The following is a 25301-nucleotide window of genomic DNA, read 5'->3' on the forward strand; positions in this document are numbered from 1 at the left end:
GAGCAAGTCACTTCGGGCAGCTGCGGGCAGCACTGCACGTCGTTGCACGAATGTTCAGCCTTCCCCCATGGACCACGGCTCCACGCGTCCACGGCACCTCCCCTCCGTGGCCCATGTCAGCCTCTGCAGAGACGGGTCAAATCGGCGCCCCACCCGGCCCCCAGCCCCGGGCCAGAACGGTCCCGAGGAGGCCAAAGGGGGCCCGTCAGGCGATTGCCTGATGCGACCGAGCACCGACAGAACCGGCCCGGGACCCAGGTGTTTATCATATTTCGGAACTTAGCCAACGTCAACAATTCATTCGCTCAGCGAGCTGCTTAGCCCAAACCACGCAACTGTGTCGCAACCTGTTTGAGCTTATCTGCCACTGTTTTTGTCGGGGCATTATGTCGGACGGAAGGAGACCCGTAGCGAGGAGTGCCATATCACGAAAGCGGCCTGGTCGTCGAGGTGAGCGGGCGGAGTCTGGTGTGAGCTGGCGACTGTGCAGCGAACCCTTGATTGCAGCGATGCGATTTTGGTTCCTCGGTTGTCTTGTTTGAGCTTTTTTCGTTGTTTCAGCTCCATTTGCGTGCCTGGAACTTGGGTTTGCGTGTCAAAACGCTCTCGAACCCGATTCCTTGTCCTCGCCAGCTTGCATTTGAGGCTAGTCCATTGCTAGTCCAATGCGCTCATTAGATCTGCTGCTAACATCGTCACACCAGCACGTCCCAAGCCGGAAGGCCAGCCTCGCGTGCTGGTGCCACGGTGCACGGCCGCACCCACCCAGCCTCACCTTTCCTAACTGGGCCCCGCCCTTACGTATGCGTTGGCCCATCGCCTGCGTTTGCAGATTTGCCTCGCGACGAAGACGATGAGGAGGACGATGGGCCTGATGGTAACGTACCGGTGGGCTTGGGCAGGCGCCGTCGCTCGCCCTTCTGGGAGGTGGCGCGCGGCGCCGACGGCCGGGATGCCGCCGGCGGACGGCGACCCACCCAGGGCGAGGGTAACGAGCGCCGGGGGCCCGCCGGGGGCTGGTGGCCCCGCCAGGGGGCTGCTGCAGCGCACGCTGCGGATGACGCAGCAGGCGCGGTCGGGGGCGGCGGCGGTGCCGGGAGTGGTGCCGTGCAGGCAGCCGAAGCGCCGGGCGGTGCCGCGCAGGCGGCGGCCGCACCACGTGCGCCCAGCCCCCCACGCGCCCAGCCGGCGCAGCCTGTGCAGCTGGCTGCGGACATGGGGGGGCTGCCGGGCTTGCGGCCGCAGCGTGCGGCAGGGGCGGCGGTGGCAGCTACCGCCCCATGGTGGCTGCAGGATGCGCGCGGGGCCGCAGGCCAGCCCGACGATGACCGCGGTCACGGCGACGGCGATGACAGCAGCGAGGGGCCGGGCGTGGATCATGACATCCTTGCAGATGTCCGTGATGACATCCAGGATGATGTCCGGGATGTCTTTGAGGAGGACATGCTGATGGGCATGATGGCGGGCTCGCCCCGCAACCTGGTGGACGTGGGCATGGACGTGGAAGAGGACCTCCGTTACATGAGGGAACTCGACATGTTTCACTGCGGGGCATTTTTTGATGACGAGCCCATGGCCCGGCGGGCGGCGGCGACAGGGGAGCGCAGGCTCGGCGGCGGCGCAGCCGCGGCGGCGGGGCCGGCGGCGGCGGCGGAGGGCAGCGCCGCCGCAGCCGGAGGAGGCGCAGCCGGGGGGGCTGGGTGGGGCGCGGCGGCGGGTGGCCGCCCTGGCGGCGGCGGGCTGGCGGCAGCAGGGGCGGGGGCGCGCGGCCTGGGCGTGGACGCTACCGCCGCCGCGGCGGCCGTCGCGGCGCTTGGCATCGCGCAGCCCGCCGCCTGGCCGCCCGCGCGAGCGATGTTGTTCGGGCAGCAGCTTCCGCAATGGGTCGACGCGTGGAATGGTGGCGGAGCCGCCGCAGCCGCCGCAGGGGTTATGGCTGGCGGCGGCCCCATGTACGGCATGGGTCAAGCAGCAGAGGGCGGCGGAGCGGCCGGCGGTGGCCGCGGCGGCGGCGGCGGTGGCGGCCGCCGGGAGGGAGCCATGGTGACCCGCTCCAGCGGTGTGTACGGCGGCGCCTCCTCCCTGTCCTCCGCCGCCGCGCGGGAGGCCGCGCGCGAGGCGGCGGCGGCGGAGGCGGCGGCGGCGGAGGAGGACCGGCGCGTCTGCCACGCCGAGGCGCGCGGGCCCGGGCTGGGGCGGCTGGGCTACCGCCACGCGGCGCCGCCGGAGCCCGTGGCGCAGCTGGCTGACGCCGTGCCCGCCACCTCCATGAGCGCGGTGCTGGACAACGGCGACCTGCTGCGGGCGGTGCTGGCGGCCGGCTGCATGTCCATAGCCGACCTGTGCCGCGCCGCCTGCGTGGCGCGGCTGTGGCGCGGGGTGGTGGACGAGCCGGGGTTCTGGCGGCGGGTGGACCTGGCGGGGCGGCCGGTCGTGGCGGACCAGGTGCGCGGGTGGGGAGGGGAAGTCAGGGACACGGGGGCGGGGGGAGGGGACGGGAGAGAGGGACGGGTGTGCGATGGGTTGGTGAAGTCCGGCAGGGTGCAGCTGATTCCCAGACGGGAGAGGGGGACGGGAGGAGGTTCCAGGCTTGCAAAGGAAGGAGGGGAGGAGAAAGGAGAAAGCCTTTGATGGAGAACGGAGTGAGTAAATCACTATGTTTTGTGGCGAAGGGGGGGGGGTTACACGCATTAAGTTTACGAAGTGAAGTCGTAGCCAGGGGGGGAGACGTACTGCATGGCCGATGGTGCTTGTAGGCTGAGGCTGACTGCCGTGTGTGTGTGTGTGTGTGTGTGTGTGTGTGTGTGTGTGTGTGTGCCGCAGGTGCTGCGCATGTGCCAGCGGCAGCGGGGTGTGGTCCAGGAGCTGCGGCTGGCGGGCGGCGCCCAGCTGTCCTCCGACACAGCCTACCTCACACGCCTCACACGCAACCTGGGCAGGTGCGCCCGAGCGCGCAGCGCCGCGTGGCTCCATGCCCCCTCACTGCTGCTGCTTGTCTCCGCCACATCGCCACCCGCTTGTGATGCCCGTTCCTGCCCGCCCACCCACCTAGCCACCCACTGCCTGCCTACTGAGCACCGCCCTCCCCGCCTCCCCGCCTTTCCCCGGTGTCCCCAGGCTGGCTGTGTTGGAGCTGGCGCGCATGAGCCTGAGCGAGCGGGCGCTGGGGCTGCTGGTACACGAGCTGGGGGCGCTGAGGGAGCTGGTGCTGAGGGACGTGCAGCTGCACAGCCCGGGAAGCCAGGTGAGGGGGAAGGGGAAGGGGAGATGGGTCGTTTCACTGTGGCCCGCAAAGAAACCAGGGGCACGCCCAAACACCCGTCGCCCCTCTGGCCTCCTGCTCTTTCTCCTCACTTTCCCCAACCTGCTGCCCCCTGCATTTCCGCACGTCAACACGTCTACCAGTACTCTGCATCACGTCGAAACCCTGCGCCCCTCCGCCCCCCCCTGTACTTGCCTACACCTTCACTTCTTCATTAATCATGAATGTAATCCCCGTCTTCAGCGCATCCTGTACCGCTGTTCCAAACATCCTTGTACCCCCTCCGCCCCCCCCCCCCCCCCCGCAGGCTGCCCCCGACGTGACGCTGTCGCACTCCCGGCTGCAGCGCCTGGAGCTGCACGCGCTCAAGGCAGGCCGCCTCACGCTGGCCTGCGCCGAGCTGGAGACGCTGGGGCTGTGGGGCTGCCAGCTGGCGGGCCTGGTGGCGGCGGGCACGGCGCTGCCGGCGCTGACGCAGCTCAGCGTCACGTGCGCCGCCAGGCTGGCAGACCAGGTGAGAGGATGCGGGCGGGAGGGGGAGGCAGGGGGAGACGGGGATCGGGGGGTTTGGATGGGGCCAGTGTATTCCAGGGGGATGCCCCTGCTTGGCGCTGCCGGCTGCGTTTTCCTGCCTTAGAAGCCCCACACCTGTCTCGTAAGCCCCGCGGTCTACAACCATGGGCCCACATCCAGCCACGTCCAGTTCTCATCGCAACGCGTACCCACGTACCCGCTCTACCCCGCCCCTCCCCCCCGCGCCCCCGCCTGCCAGGCCCTGCTGACGGCGCTCACGGGCCTGTCCTCTCTGCGGCGGCTGTGCCTGTCCGAGGCCAACCTGGGGGAGGAGCTGCTGCGGCAGCTGGCGGCGGGGCTCAGCAGCCTCAGCAGCCTGCGGCTCAGCGGCTGCAGCGGGCTGGCACTGGGGGGAGGCGGGGCAGCAGGAGGGGGAGGAGGGGCAGGAGGAGGAGGCGGGGGAGGAGGAGGGGGAGGAGGCCGGGCGGCGCTGGGCTGGGGCGGGCGGCTGCGGTGGCTGGGGGTGCTCAACAGCGATGGCCTGACGCCCGGAGCCGTGTCGATCATGGTGCGTGGGGGCGCGTGTGTGTGTGTGTGTGTGTGTGTGTGTAGGGGTAGGTAGGTAGGTGGGTGGGCGGGTAGGTGGGCGGGTGGGTGACGACTGTAGGTGACAGGGCTGTGGGGGTGCCGTGGTGAAGTTCACGTCGGCGGGGTGGGCGTGAGTGCGGGTGTGGGAAGGGGTCCAACCCGCTCCCTCCCTGTTCCCATTGCCTCCACCTCGCAACCCCCAACCCCCAACCCCCAACCCCATCATACCCCATCACATCGCCTCACAGACCGAGGGCTGCACGGTCCTGGAGGAGCTGCACCTGGACGGCTGCGGCGGCCTCACCGCGCTCAGTCTGGCGCTGCCGGCCCTGCAGCGCGTGTCGCTGAGGGACTGCCGGCTGCTGGCGGCGATGGAGCTCAAGTGCAGGTGTGTGTGCGGCCGTGGGGAGGGGACGAGGCGCGGGGACATGGATGCTCGCTGTGTGTGTATGTATGTGTGTGTGTGTTAGGGGGTCGGGTTGCCGCCTCGCCGTGGAGTGAAGAGGGAGGCATGGGGGACAGCGGGAGCGCGGGGTCTGGGGAGTTGTACGGCCCGTGTGGCCATTGGCGGCGGGCGGGTGTGCCCGTGCCCGTACACACACACACACACACACACACACATGCTCTCGCAAGCCCCCCCCATCCGTCCGTGTGCGTGTGTTTGTGTGTGCACGTGTGTGTGTGTGTGTGTATGTGCGTGCCCCGCACAGGCGCCTGGAGGAGGTGGTCCTGGGCGCAGCCAGCGGCAACTGCAGCTCCCCCTCCTCCCCTACCTCCGCCTCCCCTGCTTCCACCACCATCGCTGCCTCCACCAACGCTGCCTCCACAACCGCTGCCTCCACAACCGCCTCCTCCGCCGCTCTGGCTGGCACCGGCGCCGCGCTTAAGCGTGTGGAGCTGGCGTCAGACCGCCTGCGGGCGCTGCACTGGCGCTGCCTGCCGGCGCTGGAGGAGCTGCGGCTGGACTGCCCCGCGCTGACGTCACTGACGCTGGTGGACTGCGACAGCCTCACGGACCAGGTGCGGGCGAGCGGGGGAGGGGGGGAGGGTTAACGTTGAACCAATCCCGTAAGGAAACAGTTGCGCGGCAAGGAGAACTGCAGCTGCAAAAGCGAGTCGTTGTACATCACCGTATGTAGTCGGGCGGGCTTGGGCAGTGTAGCGGCAGGTGGAAGGAGCAGTCCAGAGGGGGGGAGGGGGGGAGGCGCGCGCGTTTGCGTAGGGGCGGGAGCGAGCTGGGAGCCTTGAAGAGGGGTGGCACACGGGCAGCATGGGAACAAGGCTGCCAACACGGCTGTTGGCCGGCGTGTGCGTGGTTGCCCCATCGCATTCGGTTTCCCGGTCTGGACCGCTCCAATATGTGCTTAGATCTATGACCATTGCAATCGGGCAATTGCTTGGCGCAGATTTTCGCCATGCTGGGCGACCAGGAGGAGGAGATCCAGCCGACCCGCATCGCCACCGCGGCACTGCAGCAACTGCCGCAGACGAGGCCGGGCGCACGACAGCAGCAGCAGCAGCTGGCTGCGGTGCCGGCGCGGCCCCTCGGCGGCGTGGACCGCGGGCCCGCAGCTGCTCCTGGTGGTCCTGGTGCCGCTGGTGGTGCTGGTGCCGCTGGTGGCGCCGCTGGTGCCGGCATTGCGGTGGGTGGCGCCGCAGCTATTCCTGCAGCGGGCGCCGCAGGAGGAGGTGGCGGGGGCGGGGGCGGGGGAGGTGGCGGGGGAGGTGGCGGGGGCGGGGGCGGGGGTGGCGAGGCGGACCGCGCGGGCAGGCACCGGCAGGCGCTCCAGGCGGCCGCCAGCGCGCCGCGCTTGGTCCGGCCGGCACAGCCGCTGCCGGCTGCGCGTCAGCAGACGGGCGCGGCAGCCGGAGGCGGCGGCGGCGCCGCCGCGGCTGCAGCGGCTATGGCCGCGGTGCGGGCACGCGGGGCGCAAATGGCCGCCGGGGCGGCGGGGCTGGGGCGGGCTGCTGGGCCTGCCTTCGGCAGCAGCGAAGGACTGGCCAGGCGGCCTGCAGCGGCAGCTGCTGCACCCGCGTCCTCCACCGCCGCCGCCGCCACGTCGGCTGCTGCGGCCAGCCGTGCTCGCCATGCGCACACGGGCTGTGCCGGTGCTGCCGCTGGCGCGGCCGCCGCCGGTGCCTCTGCTGCTGCTGCTAGTGGCGGTGGGGGTAGCGCGGCAGCCGGTGGCAGCGGCGCCACGTGGGTTGGCGGAGGCGGGGCGGGTGTGCGGGCGGCGGGCGGGGTGGCACGGCTGGCAGCATCGCCGGCGGCAGCCATGGGTGCGGGTGCAGCAAGGGCGGCGGGTGCGCCACAAGGCAGAGCTACGCTCGGCAGCCGGGGCGCTGGTGATGCCGCCGGCGAGTGCAGGGCCGCAGCGCAAGCCGACACGGCAGCCGCGGCAGTAGGAGCAGCGGCGCAACCGGCGGCGGCGCCTGCAGCCGCGCAGGAGGCAGGGAGCATGTCGTACAGAGCCCGTGGGACCTCCGGCAGGCAGGCGGCGCCGGGATTGCGCCAAGAGCTGCCGCTAGGAGGTGCCGCCGGTGCCGCCGGTGCCGCCAGGCAAGCGGCAGCCAACTGGCCGGTGCCAACAGCGGCGGCAGCAGGGGGTGCTGCCGCCGGTGCCGCCGCTTGCCCCTCCGCCTGCCACGTGTCCGGTCCGGACTCGTCTGCGGCACAAGCTTCGGCGCTGCCGTTTGTGGCGTCGCCACCGCACTTGCCGCCACGGCCGCTGCTGCCGCAGCCGGCCGCATACCTGGCCGCACACGCGGACAGCGCGGGCAGCGGCGCGGCTTGCAGCAGCGCTGGAGGCGGCGGCGCAAGTGCAAGGCCGCAGCCGCTGGCAGGGAGCTCTGGTCAGGCGGCGGCGCCAATGCCGCCACACATCGGCGCCGCCACCGCCGTCGCGGCCGCACCAGCAGTGTCCGCCGCAGCCGGCTCCGTCGCCGCAGCCGGCTCTGGCCCACGCAGCCCGCCGCTGCGGGGGTCGCTGGCGCCTGCCGCCGGGATCGCCGCGGGCGCTGCTGCTGGCACCGCCGGCGGCGCCGCCGCTGCCGGTGGGTGGACGGCACATGCTGCGATGGACGGCGGGACGGACCACGGCGGCAACGACGCGGGCCGCATGTCCCGGCGCCGCCGGCGCTGCTCGTGGCGGCGCCTGTCGGGGTCCGCAACAGACGTGGAGATGCTGTCGAGCGACGACGGCGGCAGCGGCGCTGCCGGCGGCTCCGTGGCTACCTGCGTGGGCGGTGATGTTGCCGCCAGTGTGGGACCTGCACCGGTGCCGTCGGCAGCGCCGCCGGCACCGGCGGCGGCTGTTGCTGCTACCGCTGGGCCGTCCACTGCAGCGGGGCTTGCGGTGCCTGGCCGCGGCTGTCACCTGGCCGACATCAGCAACGCGCCGGGCCCTGACGGCGGTGCCAGCGCCAGCGCCTCCTGGTCTACACTCCCGTTGCTGGCCTCGGGCGGTGCCGTGCGGGCGCCTGCCGCCCCGCACTCTGCGGCTGCGGCGGCCGCCGCTGCGCCCCTCTGTCCGCATGGTCAGGCACACGCGGAGGCGGGCGCGGCACCGCCGGTACACGCACATGAGAACCAGATGGTACCGCAGAAAGTGATGCAAATGATGCAGCCGGGGCCGGGGCCGGAGCCGGGGCCGGAGCCGGAGCCGTTGGACGTGTGGGACGACGCGCGGGGGCCGCAGCGCAACATCCGCCGCCGCCGGCGCTACCGCTCCGCCTCCAGTGGCGGCGAGCCGCCCTCCCGCGCGGCGCGGGCGCAGGAGCGGGCGCCGTCGGAGCCGGGGGAGCTGCAGGCACCCGGCGGAGCGGCCACCGCGGTGGCAGCGGCTGCCCCAGCCGTTGCGGCCGGCCCCGGGCCGGCCGCGCAGGCTGCGGCGCCGCTGCTGCGGCTGCGGCGTGACGACGTCGAGGATGAGCATAGTAGCAGCGACGGCGGTGGTGACGGCGGCGGCGGTGGCCGTAGCGGCGGGGGTGACGGCGGCGGCCGTAGTGGCGGTGGCCGTAGCGGCGGTGGCCGTAGCGGCGGTGGCCGTAGCGGCGGTGGTGACGGCGATGGCCCGAGCTGGATGTGGCACTCTCAGCCGTGGCCGGCCCCAGGCCCGGTACCGGGACTAGCTCTGGCTCCGTTTGGCAACCCCGGCGCCGGCACAGCAGGCGCGGGCGCGGATGGCGGCAGCGCTGACGAGGAAAGCGGTGCGGATGACGGCGCCTCTCCCGGCGGCGGCGGCGGTGGCGGCGGCGTGCTTGCCCCCTCCAGGCCCTCCGTCCCTGCTCGTGCTGGGACAGACGCTCTGGGGGCGGCCGCGTTCATGTCGCTGTCTGCGCCTCTGACCAGTGGCCTGCGGGCTGGGGCGGAGGGCGGCGCTGGCGGCGCAGCGTTTGGCCGGCCGTGGCTGGGGGCGGCGGGGCCCTCACGTGCGCCCGCTTGGAGTGCCGCTGGCGCCGCCAGCTCGGCTGGGACCGCCGGGCAGGCTGCGGTGTCACCTGCCGCCGCTGTCGCTGCTGCCGCTGCTGTCGGCACGCGCGGCCGCATGCGGCGGCACGCGGGCACTGCGGCTCCGGCACCGGGCCGCGGGGGGCACGCGGAGGCCGACTCCGTGTTGCGCACACGGCTCGGCAGCGCGCGAGAGGCCGCTGCCGCGCGGCAGGCGGCGGCGGTGGAGGCGCGAGCGGTGGAGGCGCGGGAACATGTGCGGCGGGCTGCGCGGGAAGCTGAGGCCGCCGAGGTCGAGGTCGCCGCCGCGTGGGTGGTTGCAGAGGCGCCGGTCATGGGGATGCTGGAGCAGTTGGGCGGCGCGGCCGCTGATTGGTTCGGGCTGGCAGAGGAGCAGGCGGCGGCGGCGGAGGTGGGGGCTGGGGCGGCCGGGCCCGAGGTGGGGATGTGGGAGCTGCAGGAGGCGGCCGAGCTGGCGGATCTGCAGGAAGGCGGCGGAATGGCGGCGGCGGCGGTGCAGGCGGTGGCGGAGCCGGTGGCGGCACAGCAGGCGCAGCCGCCGCAGCTGCCGCTAGCAGCAGGAGCTTCGGGGACGGCTGCAGCGGCAGCAGCGGCAGCATTGCCGCGGCAGCAGGCTGCTCCCGCTTTTGATGCTGTCGTTGTGGAGTATATGGACATGGACCCGGATCGGGACCCCTTCCTGCCGCACCTGCGCAACCCCATGCGGGGGCTGGACCGGCTCGGGGGCCTGCGCAGCACGGCGGCGGCGGCGGCGGCGCAGGAGGTGCAGGAGGCGGCAGCGGCAGGGGCGTGTGCGCTGCCGCTCCGGGCCGCAGGAGACGACGTGGCGATGCTCGATGAGGAGGAGCAGGGGGTGCGGTGGCGGCGGCGGCACGTGCGCCCGGGCGGTGTGGCGGCTGCCGCCGCCGGCCCCAGCGGCGCCGCGTCGCGGCGGGCGCGGCCGCGCCCGGGCGGGGCGGGTAGGTGGGGATTCCTGGGCGGCGGTGACGGTGTTGGGCGGCAAGGGGACATCAGCAGCATCAGCGATACCGACATTGACACAAGCAGTGAGGGAAGCGGTATGGAGGGCGCGGCGCAGGGGGAGGCGCTGACGTGGAGACGCGCAGCGGACGCGGACGCGGAGGCGGCAGGGGCAGCAAGGTTAGCGGCAGGTGCGGGAGGAGGGGCGGCAGGAGCACCAGGAGCAGGAGCGGCAGGAGCGGCGGCTGGCGCAGCCGGTTCCGGCTGGGGCCCGGGTGCTGCTCGGCTGCAGGCTGGAGGTTCGGCCAGCTCCGACGCGGAAGGAGAGGAGGTGGAGGTCGGCGGCGACCGCTACTGGCGCATGGGCCGCAGGGGCCGGGCGGGAGCGCGTGCTGCGGCCGGCGGCAGGGCAGGCCGCGGCGCGGACGCGGGCGCGGGTGCCGGTGCGGGCGCGGGTGTCGATGCCGATGCCGGTGCGGTTGGAGGCCGCGCGGGCAGCCCGCCCCACCCGTGGCGGTACCAGCCGCTTGTCGGGGTAGGCGGGGCGGCGCGGCAGGAGCAGCACGGGGCGGGCGCGGCGGGGCAGGCGGCGACGGGGCTGGGTCCAGGGTGCGGCGCAGGCGCCGCCAGGCCAGCGCCTGCGACCGCAGCAGAGGCGGGCGCGTACCCGGATGGGTGGGTGCCGCAGTCGCGGCTGATGCTGGTGCAGGCGCGGCGCCGGCTGCAGTCTCAGCAGCAGCGAGAACTCAAGTGGCCGGCTGCTGCTGCTGCTCCTGCGGCGGCGGCTGACGGCGGCAGTGCAGTGGGGCTTCAGGCTGTGGGCCGCGCGCTGGCAACTGCTGGCTCGGTGGTGGCGGCCGCCACCCGCCGCGTCGTCTTCAAGGTGAGCGCGAGAGGCTGGCCTCGCCCTCCCGTGCGCACGTACACACACACACACACACACACACACACACACACACACACACACACACACACACACACACACACACACACACACACACACACACCGTGTCGACCTTTTCCCCTTGTGCTTCCCAACCCAAGCACCACACACTCGCATTAATTCCCTCCCCTCCCCTCCCCCTCCCTCCCATCCTGTTCCCTCCGCGCCATCCGCGCCCTCCCCGCAGCCGGGCGGCTGCCCGCGCCTGACGGAGCTGAGGCTGGAGGGCTGCGAGGGGCTGCGGCACGTGCGGCTGCGCCACGGCCAGCTGGCGGCGCTGTCGCTGCGCGGCTGCGGGCGGGTGCAGAGCCTGAGCCTGGCGGCGCCGGGGCTGGGGGCGCTGGTGCTGGAGGAGTGCAGCGAGCTGGGGCGGGTGGCGCTGGCGCCCGCGGGACTGACCAGCCTGTCGCTAGGTGCGTTTTGGTGGAAGCGGGGGAAGAGCGCGGTGCGCTGGTGCGCGCTGGTGTGTAGGTGGGGGGTTGTCGTGAGCGGGGGTTGTCGTGAGCGGCCGAAGGGCACATGCTGAGGAGGAGCGGCGTGGTGTGGGGGCCGACCCTTCCTCCGCCTCTCCCCTGCCGAGCACGACTCCTCCCCCTCTCACCGCTGGGGTCCCTCCTGCCCAGCACCTCCCTCCCCCCCTCCCTCCCTCGCCTCCCCCTCTCAGGCTCCTGCAGCGGCCTGACGGAGGCGGAGCTGCGCTGCCCGCAGCTGTCGTGCCTCAGCCTCAAGGGCTGCGGCAGCCTGAGGCGGCTGCGGCTGGACTGCCCCGCGCTGGCGGCGCTGGACGCCACCTTCTGTGGAGACCTGGACGATGCAGGTCGGGACTCGGGTGTGGGGTGCGTGGGGGTATGTGTGGTGTGTGCATGTTGGGGAGGGGAGGAAGGCCGTATACCGTATATGTGGGGCGCGGCGTGTGTGGTGGTGGTGGTGTAGGCGTTCCGTAGCAAATGGGTTGCGCGCAGGTGTGACTCAACAGATACGGTACTGGAAGGGGAGTGTGGTAAGTGTGGTTCGACTGTTGCCAGGATGCCAGGATGCACCCATACTCCAGCCCTGCTGACACCTCGCATGCGCCGCTTTCTACATGCACACAACGTGCCGGCGTGCGTGCAGCCCTCATCAAGGCTCTGGCCGCGCGGCCGCCGCTCACCTCGCTGCTGCTGGGCTGCGTGGCGTCCTCGCTGGGCGCGGCGCTGGTGTCGGGGGCGCTGTCGGCGCTCAGCTGCCTGCGCCACCTGGACCTGTCCTACAGCGCCGTGGGCCGACTCACGCCGCTGCTGGGGCTGCCCGACACATACAGCGGCGGCGGCGGAGGAGGCAGCGGTGCTGCTGTCGCTGCCGCTGCTGCAGTTGCGGCTGCGGCTGCTGTTGTTCCCGTTTCTGTTCCTGTGGCCGGCACTGCTGCTGCCGGGGTTGCTGTGGCCTCGGCGACCCAGCTGCTCGGCGGCCCGGCGGCGGCGGTGGCAATGGCGGCGCCGGAAGGCACTGGTCTGGCCGGGCCACATGAGGCTGCACCTGTGGCGGCCGCGGCCCCTGACGCTGCTGCTGCTGTCGCTATCGCTGCTCCCGCTGCTGCTGCCGGTGCGGTCGGCGGGGCCCCCTTGGCGGGCTGCTCGGCCCTGACGTCGCTGTGCCTGAGCTCCTGCCGCGACCTCCACGCCGAGGACCTGTTGGCACTGCTACCGCCGCCCCTGGGGGTGAGTGCCAGCAGCGCGAGTCAAGCACGTACTGGGGCCGGCACATCGCGCCTGATCATGTACACCTGTTCAACCCCATGTGATGATAAGATGGCCCCGTTGTCCCCGGCCTGTGGCCCGCCGCTAAGCCCAACGCACTCCTCGCCTCCCCTGCAGGTGTGTGCGCTGCCTCACCTTGTGAGCCTGGACGTGTCGTACTGTCCCCTGCCGCCACACGTGGCCGGGCCTCTGCTGTCCGGCCTCACGCGCCTCACGCAGCTGTGCCTCAACGGCTGCGCCGGCGCCGACGAGCGGCTCTGGCGCAGCACCATGCCCCCGACTGCCGCACACCAGCGGGCACAGCTGCAGGAGCAACAGACGCTGGCGGCCGCAGCTGCAGCTGCTGCTGCGGCTGCCGCCGCCACCACCGGCGGAAGCGCTGGCAGCATGGATGTGGACGGCGGAGCGCCGGCAGCACTGCCCCCGGCGGCGGCTCAGGGCGGCGGCGGCGGCGGGCCTGCGGCGCCGTCGCAGCTGCAGTCGCTGAGCCTGGTGCGCTGCGGCGGCCTGACGTCCCTGTGCCTGGGCCTCCTGCCGCACGAGGAGCCGGCGCGGCAGCAGCAACGGGGCCCGCGAGGCCCGCTGGACCCAAGCAGTGATAGCGGCGGCGGGTGTCAGGCCGGCGGTGTGCCGGGCCAGGGCCGCATGCAGATTGGCTCGGTGGTGGGCCGGCCAGGTGCGGGCGTGGGCGTGGGCGTGGGTGGCCTGGCCAAGGCGGCGTATGTGAACCCGGGGGCGCCGCCCACGTCATCGTCGTCGTCGTCGTCGGCGGCGGCGGCCCGGTGGCCGCGGGTGCTGGGGCCGCCCTGGACGCCGGCGCCGTGCCTGCTGGAGGGGCTGTGCAGCCTGAGGCTGGGGCTGAGCGCCGTGCAGGTGCGTGTGCTTGTATGCGTGTGTGTGTGTGTGTGTGTATGTGTGTGTGTGTGTGTGTGTGTTGTGTGCTGGCTTGCGAGAAGCGCATGAGGAGAGACGCGTGTGTGCCTGTAGCTACGGTTTACAGTTGTGTGTTAGATCCTGTGTGTGTGTATGTGCCGTATGCATGGAGGTGCTGACCCGACTGCTTCCCCCGGCTGGCCGCAGACCGTGGCGCTGGCCCTGCCGCACCTGGCGCACCTGGACCTCAACGGCTGCGCCGCCCTGCGCTGCCTGGAGCTGCGCTGCCCGGCTCTCAAGCGACTCAACTTGCAGGTGGGGGCAGCAGGGCGCGGCAGAGGCTGCTTGCGTTGGTTGGATTGGGAGGATCGGGCAGGGAAGCCTTCCAAGTAGCACTTGGGGCTGGGCCATACGGTACTCGAGGAGGAGACGAGACCCGGGACCAACTTGTCAGGACTGGGACAACGGGGCAAGGAGCCGGGGCGGAACTAGAATCGGGGGCAAAGCACTTACGCAACCTGCCTGTCCCCTGCGCACGCGTAGGCATGTGTCTCCCTGCCCGTCGACCTGCTCGTCCCACTGCTCGTGAGCCTGGGCAACTCCAGCGCTGGCGCCGGTGCGGGCAAGAGCAGCAGCAGCAGCAGCAGCAGCACTGCTGTGGCCGCGGCCAGCTCCGCTGCTGGTGCTGACAGCGGTGTGGGGTTGGAGATGTTGGACGCACAGCACGCCGGGCGCTTCGGCGAGGCACTGGCGGCGGCTGTGGCGGCGGCGGCGCTCATGGCAGAGGAGGCGCGCAGGGAGCAGGCGGCCGGGGCGGCGGCGGGCGCAGATGCGAGCCCCAGGGCAGGGGCGGGTGGCAGCGGCGCGGGAGGTAGCGGCAGTGGCGCTCAAGCAGCCGGCGGTGGCGCGAGCGCTTGCAGCTCGGGCAGCGCGGCGGCTGCTGGCGCCACTGCCACAACCGGCAGCGATGCAGGTGGCAGCGGTTCGGATGCAGGTCCGGCCCAGGGCGCCAGCGTTGTGGCTGTGCCGATGGACACAGACGCTGCGAGCGCCACGGGTGTGGCGGCGGCCGGAGCCACGTCAGCTGCAGTGGCAGTGGCAGAGGCGGCGAAGGCCGAGGCGGCGGAGGCGGGGGCAGCGAAGGCGGCGGCGCGTGCGGCGGCGCTGGGTGCTGCGGCGGACACGGCGTGGTGGCTGCTGCCCAAGGCCGCCACTGTGTTGGCGTGCGGGCCGGACTGCGCGGTGTGCAGCCGGGCTAACCGCCGGTCGCTGCTGGGGTACATCGTGTGAGGCACGAAGAGATGCATAGGGAGGGGAGAGGGAGAGGGAGCGCGGTGAGGGTGGAGGGTTATGTGCCCGTGCCCAATGGAAGAATGAACAGGGTGCGGATGGTTGCATGCAGAGTTTTTGTTCAGGGGGTTGCCTGAAATACACTGGATGCATGCTGGGTGTACAGCCAATTTGGTGCACTGGGGTGTTGATGGGGTCGATGACACTGTGTTCGTGGTGAGTCTCAGGGGTTCCTGGTGAGTCGGGTGATGAACGTACGTCTGCATGTGCTGCATAGTGCATACTATGTTTGATACTGCTGAGACGCGCTGTGTAGCCTACGGCCATGTATCTACCCGTTGCCTGATTCTTCATGTACTACTATCCGTCGGGTTTACGGTTCATGGTTGTGTGACGGTGGTTGCAGCTGAGGCGCGGCAGGTCGCGCGGGTCGCCTACTATATGGTGCTGGCGCGCCGGACCGGACACGTCGCTGCTGGTTGAGTGTTTGCAACATGACAAATCGTGGGGGCCAAGATGTGACTGGGGACCGGGGGGCGTCATGCCGCAGACCGACGCTTCAATATTACCAAGGACATATGGCCGGGGTGGTACCGTGGTAGGTTGAGCACGAAGGATGGAGCCAGCTGGGTCCATGCTGCTTTACACTGGATCACTCAGGCATGCACAACGTGGCCCAGATCCCAACATCAGACGAGTCAGAAGACCACCCGTATCCAGGGAAATGCCCCAATGCCCACCGCCCCATCAATCAATGCCGTCATGCACACGCTCCTGTTCTCCAGCCGGCAATGCACCGGACATCGACGACACCACCTCAAACTTGCGCCACTGCATGCCCCACCGCGCAGCCCGCGCCCAAACGCTAGCTGCAATCCACCGCTCCTGCAATCCACTCCTGCACCCCATGGTTGCCGCACCCCCACACTCTCATTCATTACTTCCTCTCCATGCTCTACGCCTGACCCGTGTACGGGCGCGCTGCATGCACATGCTCCGCGTGCCTCCGCACACTCCAGTGATGTGCGGACCTAATGGCGCAGCGCCCTGCTCATCAGCATGCCTGCATCCCTGCTCATCCACTCCTCCGCCCCTCCCCAACCTCATCACCCAGGCCCCGCTGCTGCAGCTCCCCTGACGCCAGCACCACGGGGCACCGGCACTGGGCCCCGGCACGCATCCACCCATCCCGCCCGCCGTTATGCGCCGTGCACGTCGTCAAAGAACTGGATGGTGTCCTTGAGTGCGGCCACGAAGGCATCCACCTCCGCCGCCGTGTTGTAGATGTAGGCCGAGGCGCGCGCGCTGGCGGGCACACCCAGCTCCCGATGCAGGGGCTGTGCGCAGTGGTGGCCGCTGCGCACCGCCACGCCTGCGAGGCGGAGGAGCAGAGCAGGAACCGAGCAACGTTAAGAGGCGGAGCTGACAAACGTGCTCCCTCCCACTCCCCTTCCCCTTCCCCTTTCCACAGCCATCAACTCGGTCGACGCCAGCATGCTCCCATGAGTCCATCCGTTCGTGCTCCATGTGCGTTTCCGGCCGCCCTGGCCAGCTTCTTCAACAGCCCCCGTTTCCCTCCCGCGCACCCGCGTGGTCCAGCAGTGTGGACACGTCGGTGGCGTGCAGACCCTCCACATTGAAAGCCACCAGGCTCGCCCGCCCGCGGCCGCCCGAGCGCGGGTCGCCGGGCGCCGGGCCGTAGGCTGTGATGCGCGGCGATAGCGAGGTGAGGCGCTCCCACAGGTAGGTGCCAATCTCCTGCGGGTCCAAGTGCGCACACATCAATCAACAAGGGGGCGGCAGGCCGTGAAACACGCGTTACTTGCCGGGTGTCGCAGCATCAGGACCCGGATCACGAACACCACCACGAACACGACTGCCGGCGCCACTTTAAGGGCCCACACCATGTCACATGCGCCGGCAACGACGTCGTACACGCCCAGCAGCCGAGGAGCCCATCCAACCCCACCGCCATGAACACCTCCAAGATAAGCCCAACCCAGCCCAGCACCTGTATGCCGCCCGCTCACTCCACGCCCCACTCCACGCCCCACTCCACTCCCCACTGCACGCCCCACTCCACGCCCTTCCCCCCCTTCACTTCTTGATTAATCATGAATGTAACCCCCCCAACACGCCCCGCTCCACACGCACCTGCTCGTAGTCGTGCACGCGGCCCATGCCCAGCTCCCGCAGCCACTCCGCCGCCGCGCCCATGCCGATGGTCTCCGCGATGGCGGGCGTGCCCGCCTCGAACCGCGCCGGCGGCGGCGCGTACGTGCTGTGGTCCAGGAACACATCCTGGATCATCTCGCCGCCGCCCATCCACGGCCCCATCTCCTCCAGCAGCTCGTAGGAGCCCCACAGGAAGCCCACGCCGGAGGGGCCGCAGAACTTGTGGCTGGAGGCCACGATCCAGTCTGCGCCCAGGGTGGTCACGTCCAGGCTGGAGTGCGGCACGGACTGGCAGCAGTCGAGCAGCAGGCGAGCGCCCACGGCCCGCGCCTGCTCCGCCACGTAGGCGGCGTCCAGCACGCAGCCCAGCACGTTGGACACGTGCACCAGCGAGATGAGGCGGGTGCGCGGCGACAACAGGGTGCGGAAGTGGTTCATGTCCAGCTGCGTGCGGTCGGGCGTGAGGCGCACGTGGCGCAGCACGGCGCCGGTGCGCGCCGCCAGCAGCTGCCAGGGCACCAGGTTGGCGTGGTGCTCGGCCACAGACAGGATGATCTGGGGGAGGGAGGGGGCGAGGAGGAGGGTGGGGTTGGGGGCCAGGAGGGAGGGGAGGGCCGCTGGGGTGTCAGGTGAGCGGAAAGGTTGTGCAATGGAGTTCTCGAAGAGGCAAGGTGTTTCCCTGGCTGGTATCCATAATCCCCCTGTGTCAACACACCAGCTCCATTCTTGTTGGTCACCCCCCCCCGCACCCGCCATTCACCCCACCCCACCCCACCCCAGCCCAGACCACATGCGTGCACCTCTTTGGGTCTCGCAGCGACACCCCCGCCCCCACACCCTCCCCGTCTTCCACCCCAGCCCGACCTGCTCCCCCACCCACCTCGTCTCCGGGCTTGATGTTCTGCAGCCCCCAGGTGTTGGCCACCAGGTTGATCGCCTCCGTAGCGTTGCGCGTGATCACCACTTCGCGGCTGTTGCGCGCGCCGATCAGCGCCGCCACCTTGGCCCGCGCGTCCTCGTACTCCTGCGTGGCGCGCGCCGACAGCGCGTGCACGCCGCGGTGCACATTGGCGTTGTACTCCTGGTAGCAGTCCGACAGCGCGCGCAGCACGGCGTGCGGCTTCTGGCTGGTGGCGGCGTTGTCCAGGTAGACCAGGGGATGGCCGTTGACCGTCTGGTCAAGGATGGGGAACTGGCTGCGCAGGGGCGCGCCCAGCTGGAGCGAGGCGGGCGCTGGGAGGGGGGCGCGGTCGTCGTGGTGGGCGGCTGCGGCGCCGGGCGCGGGCGCGGCCACGTCGGTGGCCTGGTTGGAAGGGGGAAAGGAGCACGGGATGGGGTTAGGGGAGGGGGAGGGAGGAAAGTGGTGGATGGATGTGAGCTCGGCGTGGCAAGGCGAGGCTGAGGAGCTAGCGAGGGGAGTGCGGTGCGCCACGGCGGTCCGCCCCCTCGCATTTGGGTCGAGGACCTTGGGCACCGTCCGCCCGAGCTGGGATTGTTTATAATCGCAGTGTCGCATTTCTGACGGATAGCCAAGGGCAGCCCAAGCGCACCAGCTTCTAGCCCCCAGGCTCGCAGGCCAATGCAATTTCCCAAGCCCTGAATCGTCAAAACGCTCATGATAATGTCTTTGGTTCTGGGGCAGTCGCTTTCCGCTGCAAAGGGTGGGGCTGAGCGAGGAGCCGGAAAATTCTCCCACGTTCGGGCCATTCCCTGACTGTCTTACTGCGGCAGCTGTACGATGGTGCGTCATCCACTGGTGCCGCTTGGTGACCAAACGCGCCAGGCTCCTCATCGGTCCGGAGCTGCGTCCGGAAGTCGAGCACGCTGCTTGCGTCTGCGTTTGAGCTAGTGACCTCATGATTACTCGAGTAACTGTGTGCTGTATCCAGCACTACATGGATTTTCGAGAGCGAGGCCTGGGAAGAAAAGGAAGGTTCGCTCATCAATCGCGTGGATTTCTCTGTTTCGGCTCGCTGTGCCCACGTTGCAAGCTTCAAACGCATTGACACCAAGGGAAGGTTATGTGTATATAGCGCTCATTACGCGTGTGTAATAATTGAGTCGCAACACCTTCTGATTTTGCTTCGGTCGGCCCTTTCCGTGGCCTTTGACGGCACCGCGTCTTTTTTTAGGAGTCACAGGGGTCTTAGTCACGATGGGTAACCAGCAAAGCGCCTCTGCCCCGCCGCCCGCGACATCAGCAGCGCCGTGCGCAGAGGCTGCAGCTGCAGCGGGTGCTGAACCACCATCTTCGTGTCCAGTAAACCCGAAGTACAAGAACCCAGCGGTTTACAACGTGTATGGTCAGCGCATCAACGACCCCAACAGCCAGGCGAAGCCCAGCCCGCTCGCGTCTATTACGGGTGCCGACGTATTAGACCCAAAGAACAACATGCCGCTGGAGCCGAACCAGCTGCCCTGCCCAGGGCAACGTAAGCCGCTGTCGACGGAACGTGTTGCATCCAACATCCCGAAGGGCGGCACGGAAAGCACGTGGCTCTTCCCCTCGCCACAGATGGTCTTCAACGGTGAGGGCCCTGGCAAGAAGGCACCTAGGAAAGGCTGGTGTAGACGTTGGTAGCTGCTAAATACAACACGCCTCGACTGGGGCCACACCGGGAGCACGGGCTGCTGTGCCATCAGTGTGCCTGTGGCGAACCCGGACGCCACTCAGTTTTCCCCATTGCTGACCCCCTCAACACAGCACTCAAACGCAAGGGCAAGGGCGATGACGTGACGGAGGATGACATGGACGGCTTCATTGCGGCGCACAACAGTGAGTGCGCCGTCGCACTCACGCGTCGCACTGCAGTGGGCGGGTTCGGGCAGAGCCGGCCCACAGGCCGGGACGTTGTCCGGTCAGGCGTCAACTTGGGGAATGGCTTGGAGGATTGGCCAACGGAAGTGCGGGGAAGCCTCCCTTCTTGGCGTTGCTAGGGAAAGTATCCGGAAGTATGGGAATGTCTCTCGACCTAATTTTGCTGTAGGTCTGTGGTATTCTCAACACGGCTGCTTGCTGCACACAGGCATGAACGAGGCAACGTGGCAGCGGGTGGCGCAGTGGGAGATGTTGCACCGCGGCGAGTGCGACACGCCCACGCTTCTGCGCTTCCAGGGCAAGCCGCACGACCTCAGGTGCGGCTGGTGAGGGGCTGGGGGGGGGCCTGGAGGCGGAATCAAGTGACGGTGGTGGTGGTGGTGGTGGTGGTGGTGGGGTGAGGTAAAGGCGTGGGTTTTGCGTTTACCGTATTGGCTTGCAGCATCAGCTGCTATGAGCAAGGGTGACCTGTTGGTCAGGAGGGGCTGCAGGGTGCGGGGCCGCAGTAGGAGTCGGCAGCTACCGGTAGGAAGATGTGGGCGGCTGGAGCTGGGGGAACCTGCTGCCGTTGACATGGCCCTTCCTGCATCGGAGTTGACACAACCCAGTTGCTTTGGCAAAGTGGTTTTGGCTTTGCCTTTGATTCTAATGACCCTCCTCTCCCTGCATTCCTGGACAGTATGGACCTGTTTCGATGGACACGGGACAATCCAATGAACGACCACCCCCACCCACCCCCGCCTCACACTCATACACTGCCCTGACCTCGCAATCCCTCCCCTCCCTCCACACAGCCCACTGGCCTGGGTGCGGCACATGCTGGGCGGCCCCGCACCCTTCGACCGGCACGATTGGGTGATTGACCGCTGCGGCAAGGAGGTGCGCTACATCATCGACTTCTACTTCTTTGACGACAAGGCCGGCACACCACAGGTGAGGAGGAACGGCACCGACACTGGAAGCAGGAGCGGGCGGGCAGGGGCGCGAGAGCAGACCTGCCGTCTCATACCCCAGACCTCTAAGCCACCGCTCCGCTCCGCACCGCACATGTTCCTCCACCGCACCTGTCCCGCCGCCCCGCTTTAGGCTTTTGAGATCGTGGCTCGCCCAGCGGTGGACAGCGTGGAGGCCGCCCTGGACCGCGTCAAGATGAACATCTACCTCAAGTTCGCTGAGTGGGGGCTGCCCTGCCCCATCACGGGACAGGCAGGCGCAGTGGCGCAGGCAGCGGCGGCGGCGGGCGGCCAGCAAGCGGCCAGCGGCAGCTCGTGAGCGCAGCGGTGTTGGGCGTGCTGTATGTGTAGAGTGCTGAGGATGAGAGGGCGAGTTTTATGGCATTGTAATGTCCGGCCCAAGAGCTGGGCCAGGCAGTGGTTCCAGCAGGGACGGCTGAGTGCAAGCAGGAGCAGTCGCTGGGGTAGGATAGAAGGACTGGGTTAGGGAATGCTGGCGGGGTGGACCAGGTCTGGAGGGCTGGAGGTAAGCTAATTAAGTGGACAGGACCAGGTCTGGAGGGCTGGAGGTGGGCTAGTTGAATGCACAAGATGATTGTTCCGTGGACAGGCGCATGTAGAAGCCTTTGGGGGTCAGGGTGTGGAGGGGCTCAGCTCCCTTTCCCGTGACCGGGGAACACTTGTCGGGTCAGGGGCAGCATTGACATAACGGATGCTATGCCCGACCCCTGTTGATAGACCAGTCGCGTGTGTATGTTTGCGGACTCGGCTACCGTGTGTTATGCCGCGCATGTGACATTTGAGTGTGGGTGTGGGCGGCCAGAGCAGTGAATGCGCCCGTGTGATGACCGCGTATGCTAACGTGCTGATAACCGTGTGTGTTGCGCACCTTGTGCCTAGTGGGGGTTGCCAACTGATTGTCTACTGGTGATTACGTGGTGCCAGTGCCGGCGGACGTGCCGGTGTGAAGTTTTGGATTTAGTGACGTGCTCCTTAGAGTGTGGACAGGAGAGGCTGACGGAGAGGAGCAGAAGCAGGAGCAGTGGTGCGAGAAGCAGTGCCTTGACAATAGCGCCGTTGCTGCAGATCGGCTGCGGTGGCGGCAAGCCGGCAGTGGCAGCTCAGGAGCGCGGTGGTGCGGGGTGTGGGGGACTGGCGTCAGAGGGCGCTAGGTGGCAACTCATCACTGGCCTCGCTGACGCGTTCAGGCTGGACAATGCTGTGTCCAACAAGTGCTGATATCGCAGCACAGTACACACTGGCTAGCCGCTAGCCTGATGGCGCTAGGTTGCAAAGATGGGCGGAATGGCCGGGTCCGAAAGATGAAGCTGCTTACACTTGCGTTGAAACCATGAGGGCTTAAAACTGCCGGTTCGTACCGCAAGCCGCTTCGGCTGAAGACTGAAGTCACGTCGCGCCAAGGCATGCATGAGACTCATACGCAAGCCATGCCAACCACCCCACTATCCGCTTCAGAAACTTCGAACCCAACCCAATCCCTCTGTTGCATTGGGTTTGGTTTAGTTTGGGCTGGTATCTACCCACCCCCTCCCCCGCCCCATACATGTTCACACCAAGAATCAGAAGAATGGGCTGTATGGCTAGGTCCGAGCGATGCAGCTCCTTACAAGTGGTGAAGTGGGTGAAACCGTGAGGGCTTGCGGCTACTGGTACACACCGCAAGCCGCTTCGGTTAAAGCACGTCGCGCCAAGGCATGAAACTCATGTGCATGCCATGCTGCCAACCGACCCATTCATCCAACACCCCCAGACCATGTCGTTGGTTACTTTGCGGCACCGCACACAGCACCACATCAAGTGCTACAGCTCAAGCAGGCAGTCCTACCCCGCAACGTACGTACATGCACAGTTCAATGCTAATGCAACAGGTGTTACTTCATACCGGAAATGCAACATGTGCGTTCAACCTGTCCCCACATGCGAGAGCCAAAGTTAACACCGCACAAACAACGCAAGCGCGGACCGGTGCACATGCGTCCAATGCCATTCAATGAAGGCTGAAAGCCCAACCGTACTGTCAAGAGCAACACCCCTGCAGCTGCTGTGTATGCATGGCGTCCCCAATTGAGCCCACTGTTCTCAATGCAAACGCAATGCCCTAGCGACGCACCACGGCCTGCCAGCTGTGCCATCATGCAACCATGCCGTTGAGGGGCAACTCCTGATGCCGTGCATGCCCCACAGCCCTTGCCCCCCGTCTCATCACAGCTACTTGCCACCCGTCACCTTCGCAATAGCCACGTCACTACCCCGTCAGCCACCGGTGCGCCAGGATCTGGTCCGGAGTGGGGCGTGCGGCGGGGTCCTCCGCCACCATCCACTCGATCAGTTCCTTGAGCGCGGGCGGCGTGCGGCGGGGCAGGTCGCGCAGGTACTCCAGGTAGGCCTGGGTCCCGCCCCCCAGGCAGTGCAGCCCGGCGGCGTCCGCCAGCACCAGCCCCATGGAGGCCACGTCAGCGGCCCGGGTGATGGGGTGCTTCACCTCCAGGCCCTCCAGCTGGCAGTACGTCTCCCACGCCCAGAAGCCGCGGGTGCCGCCCTGGGCGCGCGCGACGCGGCCATTGCTGTCGGTCTTGACTGCCAGGTTGAAGTCGCACACGCGGAAGACCTTGCTGCCATCAGGCGCGATGTCGTATAGCAGGTTGGCGGGCTTCAGGTCGAAGTGCATGTAGCCGCGAGCGTTCAGGTGCTTGATGAAGAGCGCCATGGCACGCAGCATGCCCTTCAGGTCAGCCTCATCCATGAGCGTGTTGCCGGGGTACGGCAGCATCTCATACTTGTCCTTGTTCTTGCCGGTGCGCCGGCGCTCGGGCGCGTTGTCAATGCGATCAAAGTGCTCCTTGGCCAGCGCGTTCTGTATGAAAAAAGCATATGGGGACCAGTCTGTCAGGAGCTGAAAGATTGAGAGGCACGGATGGGCAGGTTAGGGGAGAGGAGCCGCAGTCAAGCAACCACAATCCCCGTACAGAGCATGCGCCAACCAGGCGCCGTCACCGCACCCGCCCCGCGCCTCATAGCCCAGCACCCACCAGCAGGTTCTCTACGGAGCCGCCCTCCGCACAGCTCAGCAGCAGCTCCGCCCGCTCGTCGTCATCAGTCGGCAGCCGGTAGCCCAGGCACTGCACCGCGTGCTCGCAGCCCGCGGCAGCAGCCAGCCCTGCCAGCTCCTGGTTCAGTATGCGGCGTAGTGCAGCCACAGCGCCCTTGGTCTCACACGCGTGCAGGGTCTTGCGTGCGGCCTTGACGGTGGTGCCGTCAGGCAGGGTGATGATCACCATTTCCACGTGGCCGAATGCGCCCTTGCCCAGCTCGCGCTCGGGGATGCAGAGCGTAAGACCGTGCTGCTTGATGAAGGCCTTGACCTCCTGTGGAAAAGGAGGCGGCATTGAACGGGCAACAGTGAGCCTGGTGAGCGAGAAAGGCATGTCAGCCAGCGCGAAGGGGGTTGACCAAGGCAAGTGTGCGTGGGGGCCGGTTGCACGGCAAGTCAGAAACATCTATCCACTACGGTACACCCGGCGCGCCCTGCATAGCAATGTGCGTGCGCGCGTGCACCGGTATGTATGCGCCTCACCTCGTCACTCATGCAGGACGCCTCTGTGCGCTCCACGGTTTCCACCTGTGCCTCCTTGGCATTGTTGGGGAAAGCAGTGGCGATGGTGTCAGCGGTGGTGGCGCTGCACGCGGCGTTGTCCCCACGGAAGGCGGAGAGGCCCGTGCCGCTGAGGCTGCCGGCCGCCGTGTTGCCAGAGCTGGCGGAGGAGGCGCAGCCGCCCGTGGAGGCGTCGGAGGGGCCCGAGCTGGACTTGTCGTTGACGGCGGCCAGAGCGAGCTCGCCGCTAGGGCTGCTGGGACCGCCGCTGCTGGAGGTGGCGTCAGCGGCCTCATCGGCGGCCTTCGTCGGCTGCAGGTCATCGCGCGAAGGCACCTGGTGAGGGCAAGGGGGTGAGAGTTGAGGAATAAAGGGCCGTGTCGATGTCCAGGTCGAAATGGGTGAGGTGGGAAAGTGGGAAAAAAGGCAAAGGAGCAACGGGGTGCGCGGTAGTGGACGCTGTGTGCACCAGGGGAGGCGAGCGGGGCGTCCTGGGTAATTGCTGGACGGTCAAACCGTCGAACATGTTGACTTCTAGCGACATGTGAATGTGCTATGCAACAGAACATGCACGCGACTAGCCTGCTATCAGCGAGAATCCTTGCGTGCTCACCGCGGCCGCGTCGTTGGGCGAAGATGAAACAGTCGCGATACCGCTTTTCGCGCTGCATGACTTGTCCTTGGGTTTACAATCGCTTTTGCGGCGAAGGATCCGTAGCAAGCCTCCTCGCCGAGCGAGCACGAACGTGGCGGTGCCCGCCAGGATAGCGATGCACGCGGCTTTCACGGCTGGGCCCTTAAAGAAGCTGGTGGTGTTCATCTTGCAGCAGAGAGGGTGCAATGTATGGAGTAAGCTTTTAATGCAGGGCTAGCTTAACAACAAGCACCTGTGCGCGCGATTTTGTAGGTCGGCAAGTCAGTGACCAGTAGTGTGTCGTGCATGTTCACAGGCGGGTCCCAAATGCCGTGGCCTGTGTCCCGCTCGATCATATTGTAATGTATCTAACTCTGTCATCTTTTGCCTCAGCCTGAGAACCTCGGTTAACGATTCAGGGAGTCCAACTCAGACAATTTTAAACGGCACCGAGGTCCGGAGACGGCCGCCT

General features: G+C 68.3%; 4 protein-coding genes across 4 annotated transcripts; 2 read left to right on the plus strand and 2 right to left on the minus strand.

The window, feature by feature from the left end:
- The first annotated feature begins 281 nt into the window (after positions 1-281).
- CHLRE_12g525600v5 (uncharacterized protein) lies at positions 282-15253 on the plus strand. The gene is made up of 15 exons (XM_043068454.1): positions 282-450; positions 833-2445; positions 2824-2939; positions 3118-3244; positions 3570-3776; positions 4035-4343; positions 4612-4751; positions 5074-5383; positions 5770-10677; positions 10925-11150; positions 11402-11554; positions 11851-12434; positions 12591-13346; positions 13554-13661; positions 13890-15253. Exons 1-15 carry the CDS (start codon positions 387-389, stop codon positions 14634-14636), a joined length of 10368 nt encoding a protein of 3455 aa, XP_042918549.1. The 5' UTR covers positions 282-386; the 3' UTR covers positions 14637-15253.
- A 13-nt stretch (positions 15254-15266) lies between these two features.
- CHLRE_12g525650v5 (uncharacterized protein) lies at positions 15267-18691 on the minus strand. Its single transcript, XM_043068455.1, has 5 exons — positions 18535-18691; positions 17692-18114; positions 16791-17366; positions 16223-16394; positions 15267-16008 (listed from the first exon to the last, which is right to left on the minus strand). Exons 1-5 carry the CDS (start codon positions 18601-18603, stop codon positions 15836-15838), a joined length of 1413 nt encoding a protein of 470 aa, XP_042918550.1. The 5' UTR covers positions 18604-18691; the 3' UTR covers positions 15267-15835.
- Positions 18692-18791: 100 nt separating this feature from the next.
- Positions 18792-21946, plus strand: CHLRE_12g525700v5 (uncharacterized protein). The gene is made up of 5 exons (XM_043068456.1): positions 18792-19339; positions 19516-19587; positions 19838-19946; positions 20424-20562; positions 20716-21946. The coding sequence occupies exons 1-5, from the start codon at positions 18967-18969 to the stop codon at positions 20899-20901; spliced, it is 879 nt and encodes a 292-aa protein (XP_042918551.1). The 5' UTR covers positions 18792-18966; the 3' UTR covers positions 20902-21946.
- Positions 21947-22194: 248 nt separating this feature from the next.
- On the minus strand, positions 22195-25251 carry CHLRE_12g525750v5 (uncharacterized protein). The gene is made up of 4 exons (XM_043068457.1): positions 24809-25251; positions 24178-24531; positions 23633-23968; positions 22195-23457 (listed from the first exon to the last, which is right to left on the minus strand). The coding sequence occupies exons 1-4, from the start codon at positions 25013-25015 to the stop codon at positions 22849-22851; spliced, it is 1506 nt and encodes a 501-aa protein (XP_042918552.1). The 5' UTR covers positions 25016-25251; the 3' UTR covers positions 22195-22848.
- Between the last annotated feature and the right edge of the window lie 50 nt (positions 25252-25301).

This window comes from Chlamydomonas reinhardtii, chromosome 12 (assembly GCF_000002595.2).
Source record: "Chlamydomonas reinhardtii strain CC-503 cw92 mt+ chromosome 12, whole genome shotgun sequence".
Lineage (NCBI taxonomy): Eukaryota > Viridiplantae > Chlorophyta > Chlorophyceae > Chlamydomonadales > Chlamydomonadaceae > Chlamydomonas > Chlamydomonas reinhardtii.